Here is a 17,171-nt window from a genome sequence, read left to right on the forward strand (position 1 = left end):
CACACACCTGTCACACCATGACGCACACACACTAACAGCAGTCGCCGTTCTCTGTGCCGGGCGCTGTGCCGGGCCCGACACCGCATCGTTCCATCCAGACACCAACCCGGGAGGAAGGTATTCCCTTTGTCATCTACTAGAACAGGAGCATCTGGGCAAACAGGCCAGAGAGACCTAGTGGATTCCCCAAGGCTGCACAGCGAGGGCAGAGCAAGGATGGATGGCTCGAGACCCAAGTCAACGCCACTGTGACAGGCAGACCAAAGACCCCGCCCCTTCAGGGACATGTCAGCCGCGTGTAACAAAAACCTGGGCCAAGAGAGACTTGAACAAACAGGGCTTTACTTTTCTCACAGAACCAGATGCTAGACAAGACAGGTGCGGAGGGTTGTCCTGGCCTCTCCTTCATGGCCGCCAAGTGGCTGCCCAGATCCAGACATCGCACCCACATCCACAGCGGGAAGAGCGAGGGCGGGGCGGCAACACTTTCCCCGGACTCCTCCCCCTTGGCCTTGCCCAGTTCACAGGAAGGGACAGAGCTCTGACTAGCAGAGCTGGGCGCATGGAAGCGCCTAACCGCACGGGGAGCTGAGAGTGAGCAAAAGGCTCGTCAGGCTTGGCTGGGACCCATGATGATCCATCGTCGGCTCCGGGCAGGCTGACCCTCCAAACAAAACCGGGGCCTGTTAGCCAGGGCGGGGGGCAAGGAGCTGGAGGCAGCCAGCAACCACAGCACCTGCCACAGACCCTGCCCTCGGCCGCCTTGCCCCCTGGTGCCCCGAGGTTGCGGACCAGGCCCAGGGACCCAGGAGTGAGTGGCGGGCCCAGTGCTTGACCCAGGGAGTGACAGAGACCAGAGCTGGGCTGGGGCCACCCCCCACCCAGAAGCCCCTGTAATGTTGCTGCGGTTTCAGACTCCTGAGCCCCAGGCCAGCTCAACGGCCCCCACCCTTTTCAATTCAGCCACCCAGGGCCCCTGGGAGCCCAGCCCCTGGGGCCTCTCTGACTCCACCGGGTTCCCGGGCCATCCGACCCTCGTCTCCGGAGCCTGGGATGCCTTCATCACCTGTCACCATCCGATCCTGGGCTTGCCCAGCACTCGGCAGCCCTGCCGGGGACTGCCCACCCAGGGCACTGCCGCCGGCCCTCGGGCTGCCTTGGGAGGCGAGGGACCACCAGAGGCCTCAGTCCACATTCCCCCGGCATTTCCGGGCTCATCGGGCCACCAGCTGTGGGCACCAGGGAGTGTCGGGGTAGAGGAGACAATGCAGGGAGCGGAACCTGAGGAGAGACCAGAAACGGCCCAGGCGTCACCCCACTCCTACCCTTACCCCTCGGGCTCCTGGGGGGGGGGGGGGGCGCACGTCACAAGGACGGATTGGAGCGGGATTTCTCCGCCTCAGCACTATTCACATTCGGGACTGTGAGTTCTTCGTTGTGGGGCTGTCCTGTCCATTGCGGGATGTTTAGCCGCGTCCCCTGGACTCTGCCCACTACATGTCGTTAGCATCTCCCTACGTCAGTGGTGGCGAACTCATTTTTTTGGTTGATTTTTCTTTGCTAAATGGCATTTAAATATATAAAATAAATATCAAAAATATGTCTTTGTTTTACTATGGTTGCAAATATCAAAAAATTTCTATATGTGACACGGCACCAGAGTTAAGTTAGGGTTTTTCAAAATGCTGACACGCCGAGCTCAAAAGGTTCGCCCTCACTGCCCTGCGTGGTAACATTCAAGCATGTCTCCAGGCACGGCCAGGTGTCCTCAGGGGCCCTGGCTGAGAACCGCTGCCTCAGGGACGCCTCCAAGGCCAGAGGAGCCAGAGGAGGCCCAGCTGAGCTGGGGCCTTCCAACCCTGCATAGCCTAGTCCCAGTCGGCTCCAGCCCCTCAAGCAGAAACCCATGGACCCTAGACTCTATGGGCTTAGAGAACGTAACAGCAATTATTAAACCTCCTGACAGCACAGCCACAGTTTGCACACCTCCACTGATGGGGAGCTCACCCCATTAGAAGGAACCCCCTGGCCCCCAGCCCTTGGAATAGTTATGTCTTCTGTGTCTCCCTCCCACCCCCAACAGACAGCTGTGCAGAACTTCAGAGCCAGGAGGCCTGGTCCCCCCACGGGTTACATAATTCAGATAAATCCAAAGTCCAGACCCAAGGCCTTGCGGGGAGAAGAATCGGCACCACCCTCCTCTCTTGTCCCACATTCCAGTCCCACTGCCTTCCTCTACCTCCTGGAGCAGGTCTCGTCCCTCCTGCCACCGTGGGTCACAGGCTGTGCTCTGAGCTGCTCCACGGCAGCCAGGGCTGAGCTGAGCAGCCCCAATCAACCTGGGGCCAGTTTAGGGCAGAACCGGAAGGTGCCCAGGTGACATCTCAGCTCCTATCCCAGTCTTCTACCCACAGAAAAGAGCCACTGAAGAGATTCAAGGAAACAAAGATCAAATAACACTTCCCCAGCGGGGCCTGCAGGTCCTTCATGGGAGCAGGTCCTTGCTCAGCAAAGACATTCCCATATTCCAGAGGACCGGGACTGGGAGGGCCTCCAGATGCACAGCACCCAGCCTCCTGGGGTTACAAAATGGGGAGATTATGGCCCAGAGAGGGCAAGGCACTTGCCCAAGATCACACAGCAAGCCAGCGGTGGAGCAGGGACTAACACCATGCCCTTCACTCCCAGCTCTGTGCCGTCAGCCCAAGGGCCTCTCACACCCCTCCCTCCTGGCTCGCCCACCTTTGGGCGCCTGGGCTCAGCCCCCATTCCTCCCATTCGACAGTTTCAGCCCCAGACCCACCTGGAGGGGTCCTCCTCGGGGGAGAACGGGCCCTGCAGCTTAATGACGTTGAGCTTCCCCTCAAAGACGCCGTAGCTGAGGGTGACCTGGGCAGGGAGAAGCAGAGAAGAGGGGGGAGGGTTGAGGGGTGTTCCATGGGGGGAAGCAGGAAGGCACACAAGGCATTTTGAGGGCTCAGAGAGCCTGCCTCTGCGCCTGAAACCCCATTAGCGGAGGGTGCGTCACTGAGGAGCCCCCTCGACCCCCCCAACACTCTAAGTGTGAAGCGCACCTTCAGGCCCAAATCCCATTGCAGCCCCAACAGTCCAGCTCACTAGGAGGCTGCAACGATTCCCTCATCCACAGGTTGGGAAACTGAGGCCCGAGAGGGAAGGCATCTTTCCAGTACGCTGTGTGCCTGGTGGAGGTTTCCCGAGGCTCACTCTGGGCCCTCTCAGATCCCCCTCCACACCCCAGAGCCTCCGGTTCTCCGCAAGCAGCAGGGGCTCGGGATCACGACCCCAGCCCAAGGCTGTCAAGGGCAGTGGCTATCGACTGTCAGCTTAAGGGCCACCCCACCAGGGCTCAAATCCCCCTCTGCCATGTACTCATGTGGCCATGGCTAGTTCCGCTCTCTGGGCCTCAGTTTCTCAGTGGGATGGAAATGTTAGCACCAACCTCCTGTGCGTGTTGTGAGAAACCAGGGAGTTAAAGAAGATAAGGCCCCAGCGTGGTGCCCGGCACAGTGAGTGCTCTGGAAAGCCCATTCGGGTGCCCTGGTTACCCCATTCGGGTGCCCTGGTTACCCCATTCGGGTGCCCCGGTTTGGTTGCCTCAAATCTGCCCCCCTTTCCTGGCTTCAGGCCCTGAGGTGCTAATGGGACCAACCCCACAGCCCGCTCCAGGCCTAGTGACCTACACTAACTCTGGGCGCTGACAGGAGACTCGTCACATGACCCAAGCGGGCCGCCTGACCAGTGAGCGCAGCCTTGGGATCTGCGGAAGGAGGCACCCTCCTCCTCCGGGTGAGAGAAACCTGGGCTGCCAGGGTGCCAGCAAGGGGGCGACCTGACTGAGAACCGGGCCAGCGTGGGGGAAGGCAGGTGAACGAGGGGACAGACCCCTAGAGCCAGGCCCAGCCAGGCCCGGCAAGTACAGCCAAGCCCTCAGCTTCGCAGGCGCACGGGCCCATAACCGTCCTGTCGTTTATCCAGTCCCTGCTGCTTTGCTATCACTGGCTGCCGAAAGGGCTCTGCCTGGCACTGTTGGGCGGAAGATGCCAGGGGCCCCCCAGCCAGGACCACCTACAGGGCTGGAACCTGTGAGCTGGAGAAGAGCATCCGCAAGGCCGAGCCAGTGGGACCGCAGTAGCCATTACCCCTCCCCGAGCCTGACTTCACGCTTCAGTGTCCTCACCGAAGACCGGTCCTTCCCAGTAACGTCTGGGTTAGAAGGAAAAGCAGCGAGCAGCGGGCAGGGAAGCTCTGAGGAAGGGAGGGAGGGACCGCCGACAAAGGGCAAAGCTGCCAGGGCAGGGCTGGTCCCTTCGGAGGGATGTGGGGAGGACGGCAGGTTGAAGAAAGGAGAGAGGGACAGGAGGCAGCGGGTTGGGAGCAAGGTTATCTGAACCTGAAGACAAGCTTCGTCCCATCTGGCAGGTCCTTCCCGCTGGCACTTGGGGACCAGTTCAAAGAATTTTAGCATCACATCCCTGGAGGTCTGAAGGTGGAGAGTCACTGTATGCCCTTAAGGCAGCGGTTCTCAACCTTCCTAAGGCCGCGACCCTTTAATACAGTTCCTCATGTTGTGGTGACCCCCAACCATAAAATTATTTTCGTTGCTACTTCATCACTGTAATTTTGCTACTGTTATGAATCGTAATGTAAATATCTGATATGCAGGATGTATTTTCATTGTTTCAAACTGAATACAATTAAAGCGTAGTGATGAATCACAAAAATAATATGTAATTATATATGTGTTTTCCGATGGTCTTAGGCGACCCCTGTGAAAGGGTCGTTCGACCCCCAAAGGGGTCGCGACCCACAGGTTGAGAACCGCTGCCTTAAGGGGTCCTCTGCCACCCTGGGCCTCAGTTTACCTGTCAATAGGGGGACAGCCCAAAACATGAGCACCTCCCCACTGACACGTGCCCTGGGCCGCTCACCTGCTCCGGGAGCTGGGCAGCCCCCAGCAGCTGCAGGGTCTCCAGGTGGGAGTGGAAGAGGGGGCTGGGCTGCAGGCGGCCACCCAGCTTGCACTCGATTATGTAGCCCACCGTGCAGTCGTCAGGGAGCCGGATGAGCGCAGATGTGTCCACGAAGCGGGGGCCGCTGAGGGGTAGAGCCGTGTTATGGCCACTGGCCTGGACCCTCGACACCTAGAGCCCACCCTGCCTCCCAGAAGGCTCTCCTGGGACCAGCTGGCAGAGCAGAGCCTCCTGCATACGGTGTGACCTGGGCTGTCACTTAAAACCTTCCTGCTGCAAAGTCCCCGTGCCTACACCAAGCGCCACCTGCTCTCAGCAACCCCCGCCCTCCCCCACCCACCTGGGGGTCTCTGCTTACCTGGCCCATGGGGCCATCTTCAAAGCCAGTTTCCGGCTGATGCAGAAGCCAGCACCCCCAGTGGCAAACCAGAACTGGACCAGCCTCTAGGGGGAGAGGAGGGGGGTGAGCCTGGGGTGAGGGGGGATGGGGGTGGGGGCAACAGCCAGGCCACCCCTCACCACCATCTAGCATGGCGCCAAAGCTTTTTTTTTTAATATATACTTTTATTGATTTCAGAGAGGAAGGGAGAGAGAGACAGAAACATCAATGATGAGAGAGAATCACTGATCAGCTGCCTCTTGCATGCCCCTCACTGGGGATCAAGCCTGAGACCTGGGAATCGAACCCTGGCCTCCTGGTTCATAGATTGATGTTCAACCCCTGAGCCACGCCGGCCGGGACGCGCCAAAGCTTTTTAACTCACGCTTCACTCGAGTCTTGCTACAGCCTACCATTTTTATGCCCTTTTTATAGGTAAGAAAACTGAGGCCCAAAGTCACAGCGCTAATCAAGGGTCTAACCAATTAGACCAGTGAATTGGTTGGATCCAGTTTAAAAGGGCAGGTGTGCTCTCTGTGTGCCCTGCACACCTTCCCCCGCTCCCCAGAGAAATGTCTTCGCCTTCCCCCATGTGGTTTGAGAGGGGCTACCAAGCACAGCACCTGCTCCCCTAGGCCACAGAGGTGGGCGGGAATGATCACAGGGCCACACCTCTTGACCAGGTGATTGGCTCAGCAACAGGCACATCACTTAAGCCAGCCAATCAGAGCCCTTTCCTGAGCTTTCTGTGCAACTGTGAGGAAGAGATGTTTTCGCCAGGCTCACAAGCTGTAACCCTGATGCCTCCTACTTGGGGACACATACACCTGCTCCTGCCACTCCGATCCCCTGGGAAAGAGCGCTTTTCCACAAAAGAGAGAATGAGACTCACTGGGTAAAGAGAACAGGCATGCCTGTGAGCCCCTGAGGCCAGAAACCCCTTGACATCTCAACCTCAGGAACCAATCACATCCCTTTGGGACTTGAACCCCTTCCTGCCCCTGCCCAGCATCACCAAGGCCTCCTCCAGCTCCTCTGAGAGGCCCCGTGAGTTCACCCTGGAATTTCTCTGAGGCTTTTGAGAAACACTGGACCCTTTGAGCTGTACCATCCCTTGGTCAAGCCAATTCCCTATGGTTACCTTCTCCCACATACATAGTTGTTGCTTCGTTGAGGCATGTGGCATGGGGTTGCATCTCCCATGATGCAGCAGTGAGAAGAAGCCTCAGCAGGGAGTTGGGAAGCCTGGGGTCCCTGCTTCCCCCACTTTAAGAAAGTCACTGCCCCTCCCTGGGCCTGATTTGTCACCTGTGAGCGCGACACTGGCTCTAAGTTCTAAATCGGACGGTTCCCCTGGCCCGGAGCATCCTCCTAAAACCTCTGTGAGCTGACTTCTGGGAACACTGCCCTCCTACAGGGAGGTCAGGGCTCAACAAGGCGGAATGAATGGCTTCTTAAGGACCTAACACACAGGAGGTGCCCAATAGATGCTTGTTTAATGAATTGATGATAATTATAGTGACACCAGCAGTAACACTGTAACCGCCGGACGCTGAGCACCGGCTGTGCCGAGGGCTGTGCCGCGGATGAGGTGCCCAAGATGCACAGAAGTGAAGTCACTTGCCTGAGGTCCCAGCGCTGGGCCTAACCCCAAGCCAGCGATCTTGCCCTTTTTTCTGTCCCACGCTGGCTGGTCCCAGGCTCTGAACAGGCTGGGAAACTCGGGGGGTGGAGTCCTGGCATCCCACGGGTGGGGTGTGTGCCAAGGAGGGCATTCGTGCGCATTGTTGGGGACTGGGCCTGGGTGTGCCCCGCAGGGGGCTGAACCCGCTCAGAGATGAAGGCTGCGTTGGGTGCCGACTGCTAACACTTACTAGTGTCTATTACATACCAGCTCCCATTCCAAGCACTTGGATAGATGCCACTTGATTCTCTCTCTTTTTTTGCTCTCAACCACCCTATGAGGAAGAGACTATTCCCACCCATTTCACAGATGAGAAAACTGAGGCACGGAGAGGTAAGGAGACTTCAGTCAAGGTCATGAAGCCAAGAGGTGGCAGGGCTGGCGCGTGAACCCAGGGAGTCCGGCTCCAGAGCGGAGCTCTCCACCTCTGAGGTCAGGGGTGAGGTGGTGTGGGAGCCCGGGGGACCCCTCAGCTCACCTGAAATCGACTCACATACACACACCCTGGGGCCCCGGAGGATTTAATTAGGACCCGGAGGCTGATTAGCTGCTGATAATTAAGGTTTTGTGTTGCTTGCTCTCTTGGTTTCCCTAATGAAGCAGATGGTGACCGAGGGAGGAGACAGCCCCGTGCGGGCCCAGCGCCTGCTGCAGACGCTGCCTCCAGAGAAGCACAACTTGCCTTTTCCTGGGGCCCAGGGAGCCCTGGAGGCCCCGGCCCCCCACACGGAACCCCCAGTGGCGTCCTGGGGCAGGTGGGAACGCAGGCAACATATCTGGACTCAAAAATTCTCTGCTCATCTGAAAGTCAAATTTAACAGGTATCTGGTTTTGTTTATTTGTTTTCTCAACCTGGGAACCCTAATCAGTGTCCACCCAGGCCAGAGCGGAAGCTGGCGCTGGGGGCCCTGTTAGGTCAGGCGTCAACTCTCCAGTCGCAGGTGAGTGAAGTCTGAAGGGAGGGGGTCCCCTAGGGGAGGGGAGCGTCCAGGGGCCGAGGCCTGGGGGGTTAGCCTGCCGACCCGGCAGTATTCGCATTTGAACAACCTGTACAACCACGCGACGCACCAGGTGGCTAGGAGCCCAGCTCATCCCCGCGCTCGCGGTGTGACCAGGACTAGCCACTGCTCCCCCGTGGCCAAGGCCCGACCTTGTCTCTCTGCCTTCCTGGCATGATCTCAGTCTCCCCATTCCACAGAGGGTCAGAGGTAAAGCCACCAGCCTGACACACAGCGAGACCCAGAAAGCCCACCGCCTCGTCCACAGCCCTGCCCCCAGCCTGGCCCCACCCCAAACCCCAGAGTCCAGGCTGGCCCCTGGCTGGTGGCCAGGGCCCGAAGATGCCAGGGAGGGACCGACCAACCGTGCGATTGTGGGGCTGCGGCTCCGCAGCGTGGATGGGCCGGTTCAGGCTGGGCCGGCCGATATACACATCCAGCGTCTGCGGAAAGGCCTTTAGCAGCTTCAGCAGCGCCCTTGCGTTGACATAGTTGTCATCATCTACGTGGCAGAACCACCTGTGGGGATGGGAGGGGACAACGAGCTTGGAGGGGGCTTCCCAAGGGCTGCCAGCCGCTGTGCCCCCACAATCTATAATAATCTAAATAATAAAAGCATAATATGCAAATCAACCATCCGGACGGACGACCACGCTGTGACACCCACCGCTGCCAGGCCAGCCAAGGCAGGTGCGATGCAATTGGTTGGGGGCCTGGCCATTGCCCCATGATCGCCCCAAAGAGGGAGGCCCAGGCCACGGACCAGCGGGCTGCGGCAGGTGGGCGGGGCCTCCCTCTGCGGGGGTGGGAGGTAGGAGGGGGCAATCCATCCCGGAGCCCTGGCCAGGTGGGCAGGGCCTATCTCTTTGGGGCAATGGATCGCAGAGCCCCGTGATCAATTGCCCCAAAGAGGGAGGCCCTGGCTACCCTGCAGTGGTGCTGTGGGGGTGGGCGGGGCCTCCCTCTGTTGGGCAGTGGATGAGGGAGGGGGCTCCCAGACTGTGAGAGGGTGCAAGCCAGGCTGAGGGACACACCGCCCCCCCCCGCCCGCAAGAATTTCGTGCACCAGGCCTCTAGTCAATCAATAAACAGTTACCGGGTGGGGTGGCTCTGTGCCAGGCAGTATCTGTGTAAGCTCCTGAAGAAGATCTGCCCATTGAACCAGTGGGGACTAAGACTCAGAAAGGTTAAGACACTTGCCCCAGGTCACACAGCCAGTGAATGGCAGGATTTGAACCTGGACCGTCTGCCCAAAGACAGAGCACAGGAGGCCTTACACGACGAAATTCACAGGACCCAGGTGACGTCACTGTTTTGGCACAACACCCTGTTCAGGAAGTGGCCTGAGGCGAAGGTTACACCTGCCCTCAGAGACCCAGACGCACTCACCGCAGTCCACTGGCCAAGAAGGCATCCAGCTCAGCAGCCATCTTGCAGGACAGGGCTGGGTGGCTGTGCTCCGCAGAGCAGTTGGTGACCACTAGGTGGGGCCCTGGAGAAGGGAGGACAAGTGTGAGGCCCCTGCCCGCCTCCTCCCCACAGCTCTGCACACAGGCCCCGTGACAGGGCGGAGCAAGGCCAGTCCACCACTCCCATTTCACACACGGGGAAACTGAGGCCAGGGAGGGCTGACCTGCCCAGGACCCCAAAGCTGACGGATTTGTCCAGCACAGCCCCTCCCCACACCCACACCCATTTCCGGGGAAGAAGCTTGCTCTGCTCTGGGGCCAAGGGGAATCCCCACAGGCCAAGAGCAGGCAGCCCTGTTTTCCGGGGACTCCCAGGCCAGGGGCAGCCACCCCCCAGCCCAGGCGGTTACCCAGTCTCTCCTGGAGGCCTTCATCCCGGCCGTCAGTGAAGACAAACGTCTGGGAAGAAGAAGGAAGAGTCAGGATGGGGCTCCGCCAAGGGGAGTGGGAGGCGGGGAGGGGTGCCTGCAGCCCGATGGTCCACCCGGCCAGGTAGATACGCACAGCAGACCCCGCTGCTCCTTCGGGGGGGGGGCACACACCCTCGCCCGGTCACACTCTCCCTTAGGACAACCTGACCTTCTCGGCGACACCCCCATGCTACACACACACACACACACACACACACACACACACACAACTGTGGGGGCTAAAGAAATAGTAATACTTTCCCTCCCACCTTCTACCTTCTTCTAGCTGGGCTAGTAACCAAATTAACAGAGAGAGAATCATAGGAGAAAGTCATAGTTTTAATACATGTGCATGGGGAATCCACAGAAGCATGAGAGTTCCAAACACAGTGGGGCAGCATTGGGAAGATAAGACATTTTGGAGAAAGGAGAAAGGGGGAGGCATTAGATTTCAGGAGTGAGAAAGGGCCATTTGCAGGTAGTTAGGGAAGAGCAGAGCACACCTGGCAGGAAAATCCTGCAGCTCAACAGCAGCGAGACGAAGGAGGTGTCTGGGGAGGTGTCTGGGGAACTGTGAAGGTGAAGATTCTTAAGGTGATTGAGCCAAGGCCCCCACCGAAGGCAGGCAGGAAAGGGGGAGGGGCAGCGGCCCCTCTGGGTCTGCTTCTTCACCAACAGCTTCAAGTCACAGGGTGGCAACACCTTGGTTCCCTCCACAAGCCACCTTCTGCAGACACACAACTTCACTGTGTGCACCCACCCATCCCTCTCACTCACGCGGCCCTTCACAGACCAGCGCCCCCAGGGACCCTGGCAGTCACACGCCCCTGGCAGAATCACACACTCACACACACACACACACACACACACACACACACACACACACAAAACACAACACAGAGTCCCACCTGGCTCCTTCTCAGTCACATATACACAACCCTAAACAGCATCAGGAGACAGACTGCATGAAAAAGACCACAAGCTGGGCTACTGCATCACTTAGGGAGCAGCCACAGCTTCACAGCCACGCAAAACCCCTGTGGAGTGTGGGGGCGCCACGCATCTCAGAAATCCTGCATCCTGCCCCCATGCAGCCCTCCCGGGTGGACAGGCCCCCCACCAGGGCCTTTCACACTCCTGGTCCCGACTAAACATGGAGACGGGTGTTCCGTCTGTCCCCCTCACAGATGGCAAAACTGAGGCGACATGAGGGACCAAGGCGTGTGGCAGTTGGCAAGTGGAGCCAGGATTCGAACCCACAGGCCTGGGGCCCCTCCCTACTCCCAAATCCCAGCTACCCCGGGGAAGGCACCTCAGGCCCAGAGCCTCAAGCCCGAGCTCTGAGCTCCCCGGATCTGTACTTTCTCCTGGTCTCCCCATCATTCTGAGATCAACTCCTTGGGGTCAATGTGCCTCCTCTCTTTCTCTCACACCCACCCCCAATCCAGTCTGTCAGCTGACCTTTCACCTTTAAATGACCCAACTTCTCCCCACCAGCCTCACAGCCCAGGCCTCACTGCGGTCCGGCCCACCCTCCCTGTCACCTCCTGCCTGCTTTCCGCGTCACCTTTCGCCCGGGCTCCCTGCTCCTCCTGCCCCCAACCCCAAGTCTGTTTTCAACACAACCCCCGAGGGAGCCAGTAAATCAGCCAGGCCTTTCCCCCTGCTCCCTGGCGAACGTTTGCCACCAGATAGAGGAACTCTTCTAGAGTGTGGAGCCTGAGCCAAATGGGCCAGGGAATGTTTGTGGAGGGTGAGGAAGCGGGAATGAAAGGAGGGGTCCCCACGCAGGGCCTGGGGCTGGGCAGGCGCATGGGAATCCTGAGGTTGGCACAGGGCAGTGGGCAGTGTCCTCTGAGCAAGGGTTGCATTTGATTTGTTTAAAGAGGGGACCCTGGCAGTGGCTAAAATCTCGCAGGAAAACAAAGGGACAGGCAGCCTGTTAGGGGGAGGGGAGGGGTGGCTGGAGGGCCATCTGCTCCAGTGGAGGGAAGTGAGGGACCCGCGCTGCTACCCATCCCTCCCCCCCAGCCCTGGAGGGGACTGTGGGGAAGAGAAAGGCTCCTCTTGGGTCACAAAACACGCCTCCCCCAGCCCACCCCTTCTGCCTGGGACAAAGGCCGCGCACGAGCCCCAGCCGCTGCCACAAAGGCCCACCTGCCACCCGGCCGCCCTTAACCAGCTGGGGTGGGCGCCCAGCCCTGGAGTTAACCAGCTCGGCCCAGCTCCTGACGGCAGAGCTGCGAGAGATGCCAAGACCCTCCCGTCCTGTGCAGATGGGGAAACTGAGGGCTGGAAGTGGGAGGGCTTTGCCAAGGTCACCGAGAGAGGAGCCAAAGGCTGGAGAAGCAGCGAAAGTGGGTCTCCCTGCCCCCCCTCCTCTTCCTCCGTTTCAGCCTCCTTCCTTTTTTCACCTCTGCCCTGAAAGACAAGACTCGGGACTCCGCCCCCTGCACTGGGGGGCGAGGGCTGGAGTTCGGCTGAGTGAGTCCATCTCCCACCCCTGTTAACAGGGCTCATTTTCCTGGCCTGTGCAATGGGAATATCCAGAGTGTCAGCCTCCTCTTACCCCTTTAGTTCTTCTGGCCGGTCCGATCATTCAAACAGCACATTAACAGGAGAAAATCAAATGTTAATACCTGCACACCGGGAATTCGCAGAGGCATGAAAATTCCCCAAATAGGGAGACTTCTGGACTGAGAGGGGGAGGCAGGCAGTTCAGTTAGATGAGAAGGAGCAAACATTTGCTAAACAGATTCCTGCAGGGCCACCAGCAATGATGGACACGAGGGGTGATCTAGGGAAGAGCTCTTCACGCGCCCACCGAGGTGGCTGTGCCAAGGTTCCTGCCTGGGCCAGCTTTTTCTCTCCCCGTCTCTTTAGGCACGAAAGGCAGGGGTCTGAGCCTCTTCCTGAGTATGTTTCGGCTCGAAACCCTCTACATGCCAGGGTGGCACATCGTGGGGACCCCATAATGGCTACCACGTGGGGCTGTTGGGAGGGTTAGATTGAGTGATGCCTCTGACTCGCGGCCCCTTAGATGCTGAGCGGGTTCTCCCCCTGGCTGCCGGGGTGGCATCTGGGATTGAACTGGGGACACAGAGGGGTCAGCTGCTTGGCTCTCCTCTCCCGGCCCGGTCCTGCCAGGCCCAGCCGCCTGGGCTGGAGGCCCAGGACCCTTTCCTGCAGCCCAGTGACCAGGCAGCTGGATCCCGGGTCTCGGCAGAGAAGACAGGGCCCTGGCCAAGAGGTGGGGGCTGGTCCCACTGGGCTCTGTCCCCTCAGGCCTTCAGGGTGACACACAGGCAAGTACTTCCTCCCCTTGGGCCTCAGTTTCCTCATCCGGGGCAAGGGCACCCCCATGGTGATCCAGACAAGACAGGAAGGGGCCTCAGACCACGTGAGGCCACACTCCCGGGCACACACAGACACAGCGCCATAAACAGGAAGGTCTGTGGGGAGGCCGGGCTCAGCGACTTCCGCCAGTAGAACCAGAACCTCCCCCAGATGAGAAGCTGTGTGTGTGGGGGCGGGGGAGGGGGGAGCAGGGAAGAGCCTGGGGTGCTGGGGCCCCGTGGGGAAGTGTTAATCCAAGGATCTAGGACATCAGGGCCAGGAACTTGGGATGGGGGGGAATCCTCTCCCCAGGGGGCCCTGGCCTCTTCCAGGCATCACCTGCCCCCATTCTCGATCCCCAGGAGTCCCCACACCCCTCTGAAGGCTCAGTCACTTCCTTCCCTGAGCCACCGCCAAAGTGGAGACAGCACATGCGTGTGTGTGTGCGTGCGTGTGCATGTGTGTGTAAATCTGCCCCCCACCACCTTCCCCAGAGATGGTTCCCAACACCCAAACCAGCCCCCCACCACCTTCCCCAGAGATGGTTCCCAACACCCAAACCACTGACTTTGCTTGAGGAGGGCGATGGTTGGGGGAAAGGGAAGAACCAGGAGGGACTCAGCTTGTAGAGCCGCCTCTGGGGGAAACAGAAGTCACCCACATGCGTCTTGTCAGCATGTCTAGCACTGACACTGGCTCCACACGTGTCAGTGCACACACACACACACACACACACACAATCCCACACACTGGGCCGGCTCTCCCCGACCCCTGCCTCAGCCTCCACAGTCACAGCACGTCCCGCTCCTCCCTCCCTCGGAAACTGCCCCACAGGAAATGAGCCAGGGGCTCAGGGCGCTCCCCTGGCACACCCTGGGCGCCAGAGTCGTGGGTGCAGGGGCTGCTGGGAATTTTGAGAGGATGCCTCCCATTCCACCCTCTCCCGACAGGGCCCACCTAGATGGTCCCCTCCTCAGGGGCTCCCCCTGTTCTCACAGCACCAGGGCCTGCCCTGGGGCAGCCTGGCCAGGCTCATGTCAGCCAGGACCCCTTCGAGGCCTCTGCCCCCGCTGCCCAACACCCACCCCTGCCCCCAGTGCCAGGCTGGACCAAGCCGGGCAGGAGTGAAGCCGGCACCGGCACAGCCAGGGAATAGAGGGTCCCAGGAGGGACCCAGAAGCTGGGACATGAGCCCAGCCTGGCCCCTAAAAGAGAGGGAGCAGTGGGCCTGAGGGGTAGGGTGCCCCAGGGCCAGGGAGGGCACAGCCAGGACCGCAGGAGCCCCCGGATCCTGGGAAGAAGGGGGAATGGGCAGGTGGGTAAGCCGCTCCTCCCCAAGGCTGCCAGGGACCCCAACCCATAGAAAAGCCCATGGTCACCAGCGTGTCACCTGTTCCCTGGTCCTGGAGACCCACGTGTCCAGCAGCAGGTCCAGGCGAGAGCGGTGGAAGGCGCGGGTCGTCTTGACGGCGATGTAGACGTCCTGCAGCTGCAGCTCCGGGGGCGGCGGGCTCGGTGGGCTCAGCCCGGGGGTCTCCTGCACGCTCTTCGGGGACCGGCTCGCGTGGTAGCGAAGGGAGAGGAGCCCCAAGCACAGGAGGGTGAGGAGGGCTCCTGCCAGGCCCCGGAGGAGCCGGCACTGCATTGGCCCTGGGACCCCAGACAGCTCGGCCCCCAAATCCCAACTGGACGGGGAGGGGCAGCTGGTCCGGCAGGGGCTCCGGCAAAGACAAAAGTCTGGCAGGCATCGGGGGCCAGCAAGGAGGGGAGAGCTGGGCGCTGGAGCTCGGGCCCCAGAGGCCGAGCCACGGCAGCCCCTCTGCCTCTGCTCCGCCAGCCCTCCACCTGCTCTGGCCACCCTCCCCACCGCAGCCCGCCCCGCTCTGGGGCTCCTGGCCCCGCCCCTCCCTCCAGCGCAGCCCAAGGGGCGGGGCCGGCCCATGGGAGCCCCAGAGGTGGCAGCTAAAGAGGCAGCTGAAGGGACAGCCCCGTTCCTGCCAGCTGCTGCAGTGGGGGTGGGGGCAACAACAAACCCTCCGTGCCAGGGTGGAAGGGAGGGGCCCTCCGGCTGCCCACTCCCCAGAGACTGCCCGCTGCGCTCATTCAACACCCATTGTGTTGTGGTGCCCTGCTCTCCGGCCTCCCGGCTTTTGCTCAAGGTTCCCCCTCCTGGATGCTCTCCCCCATCCCCGCATCCTCACCCATGTTCCCTCCACCAGGCTGAATTCTGTTTGGATTTTAAGGCTCAGCCCAAGGGCTCCCTCCTCCAGGAAGCCTTCTCTGATGCCCTCCCAACTTCCGAGGCTCCCACAGTGGTTGGCTCAGTCCCTTTGGTCTTCACAACAGCACTAGGATGGCTACTCCCAGTTTAGAGCTGAACACATAAGGCACAGAGGATCTAAAATGGCCCGGGCGGTGTGGCTCGGTGGATGAGCGTCGACCTATGGACCAGGAGGTCATGGTTTGACTCTTGGTCAGGCCATATGCCCAGGTTGCAGGCTCGACCCCCAGTAGGGGGCGTGCAGGAGGCAGCCAATCAATGATTCTCTCTTACCATTGCTGTTTCTCTCTCTCCCTCTCCCTTCCTCTCTGAAATTAATAAAAATACTTAAAAAAAAAAAAGATTGGTTTTCCTTTACACTCTCTCCAGTCCTAATGTAGGGCTGGGCCATAGCAGGCCCAGCTCAGCCAGCTCAGTTCACACCCACCGGGTACTTCCTTACATGTAATTAATAAATATTTATTGAGCTGCTATGTGCCAGGCACTGTCCTAGACACTGTAGGTTCGGCGAATAGAAAAGAAGAAATCTCTGTCCTGGTGGTCTCAGGAGGAAGACGGGCAATAGGTAAGTAAAATGTAAAGGCGCGGGGAGATGAACCTGCTGTGCAGAGAACATAGTAGAAAGGGGCCTGGAAGCAGCTGGAGAGAAGGGACTGGGATTTACTTATTATTTATTTTTTTAATATGTTTTCATTGAATTTTAGAAAGGAAGGGAGAGGGAGAGAGAGAAACATTGATGTGAGAAACATTGATTGGCTGCCTCCTGCAAGCACCCCGACTGGGCACTGAACCCACAACCTGGGCATGTGCCCTGACTGGAAATTGAATAGCAACCTGACCTCCCGGTGCATAGGGAGGACACTCAACCAATGGAGCCACATCAGCCCGGGCAGGATCGCAACTTAAATACAGTGGTCTTGGAAGGCCTCAGGGTGAAGGTGACATTTACCATTTAAGTAAAGACCTGAAGGAAGGAAGGGAGTGAGGCAGGGACCCACCCGCAAAAGCAGAAGTCTGGCAGGCATCAGGGACCAACCAGGAGGGGAGAGCGAGCTGGGACCAGGAATTGAACCGTGACCTCCTGGTTCACAGGTTGACACTCAACCACTGAGCCACGCCAGCAGGGCTGGAACCAAGCCCTTTGAATCACCCTACTAAGGGCTAGTCCCAGGCCAGGCCCTTTCACAGCTCTTCTCAGAACAGCATCACCAGGCTTCCTGCCACACAGACCAGGGTTCAAGTCCTGACTCCGGGCAGGTGACTTCACCTCTCTGAACTTTAAAACGAGGACAACATAAGACTTGGTAAAAAGTAGAGGATTCGTGGACTCCTTCACCCCATGGAAGGTCCCCTAACATGGGACCAGGCAAAGGCAGCTGAGCTCCCAGGTTCCCACCTCTTCACCCAGACTCCTGGGTCCTTAGACCATGGACGAGGCACACAGCAAGGGGAGGTTCATTCACCCGAATGAGAACGACCCAGTTTCCTCCCCCAAGGAGCCCACAGCCACCCACAGAGGCCCGCCTTCCTGCCACAGGCAGGGCAGGGCATGGCCAAGGAGAAGCCCCAAGGCTGAGAGAATCAAGCAGGCTTCATGGAGACGGTGTCTGAGCCAGACCTCAA

General features: G+C 59.5%; 1 protein-coding gene across 1 annotated transcript; it reads right to left on the reverse strand.

The window, feature by feature from the left end:
* Positions 1-321: 321 nt before the first annotated feature.
* MFNG (MFNG O-fucosylpeptide 3-beta-N-acetylglucosaminyltransferase) lies at positions 322-15,117 on the reverse strand. The gene is made up of 8 exons (XM_006102391.3): positions 14,658-15,117; positions 9,872-9,920; positions 9,442-9,544; positions 8,418-8,571; positions 5,350-5,435; positions 4,950-5,115; positions 2,804-2,889; positions 322-1,281 (listed from the first exon to the last, which is right to left on the reverse strand). The coding sequence occupies exons 1-8, from the start codon at positions 14,910-14,912 to the stop codon at positions 1,215-1,217; spliced, it is 966 nt and encodes a 321-aa protein (XP_006102453.3). The 5' UTR covers positions 14,913-15,117; the 3' UTR covers positions 322-1,214.
* Between the last annotated feature and the right edge of the window lie 2,054 nt (positions 15,118-17,171).

The sequence above is a fragment of the Myotis lucifugus genome, unplaced genomic scaffold, assembly GCF_000147115.1.
Source record: "Myotis lucifugus unplaced genomic scaffold, Myoluc2.0 scaffold_413, whole genome shotgun sequence".
Classification (NCBI taxonomy): Eukaryota; Metazoa; Chordata; class Mammalia; order Chiroptera; family Vespertilionidae; genus Myotis; species Myotis lucifugus.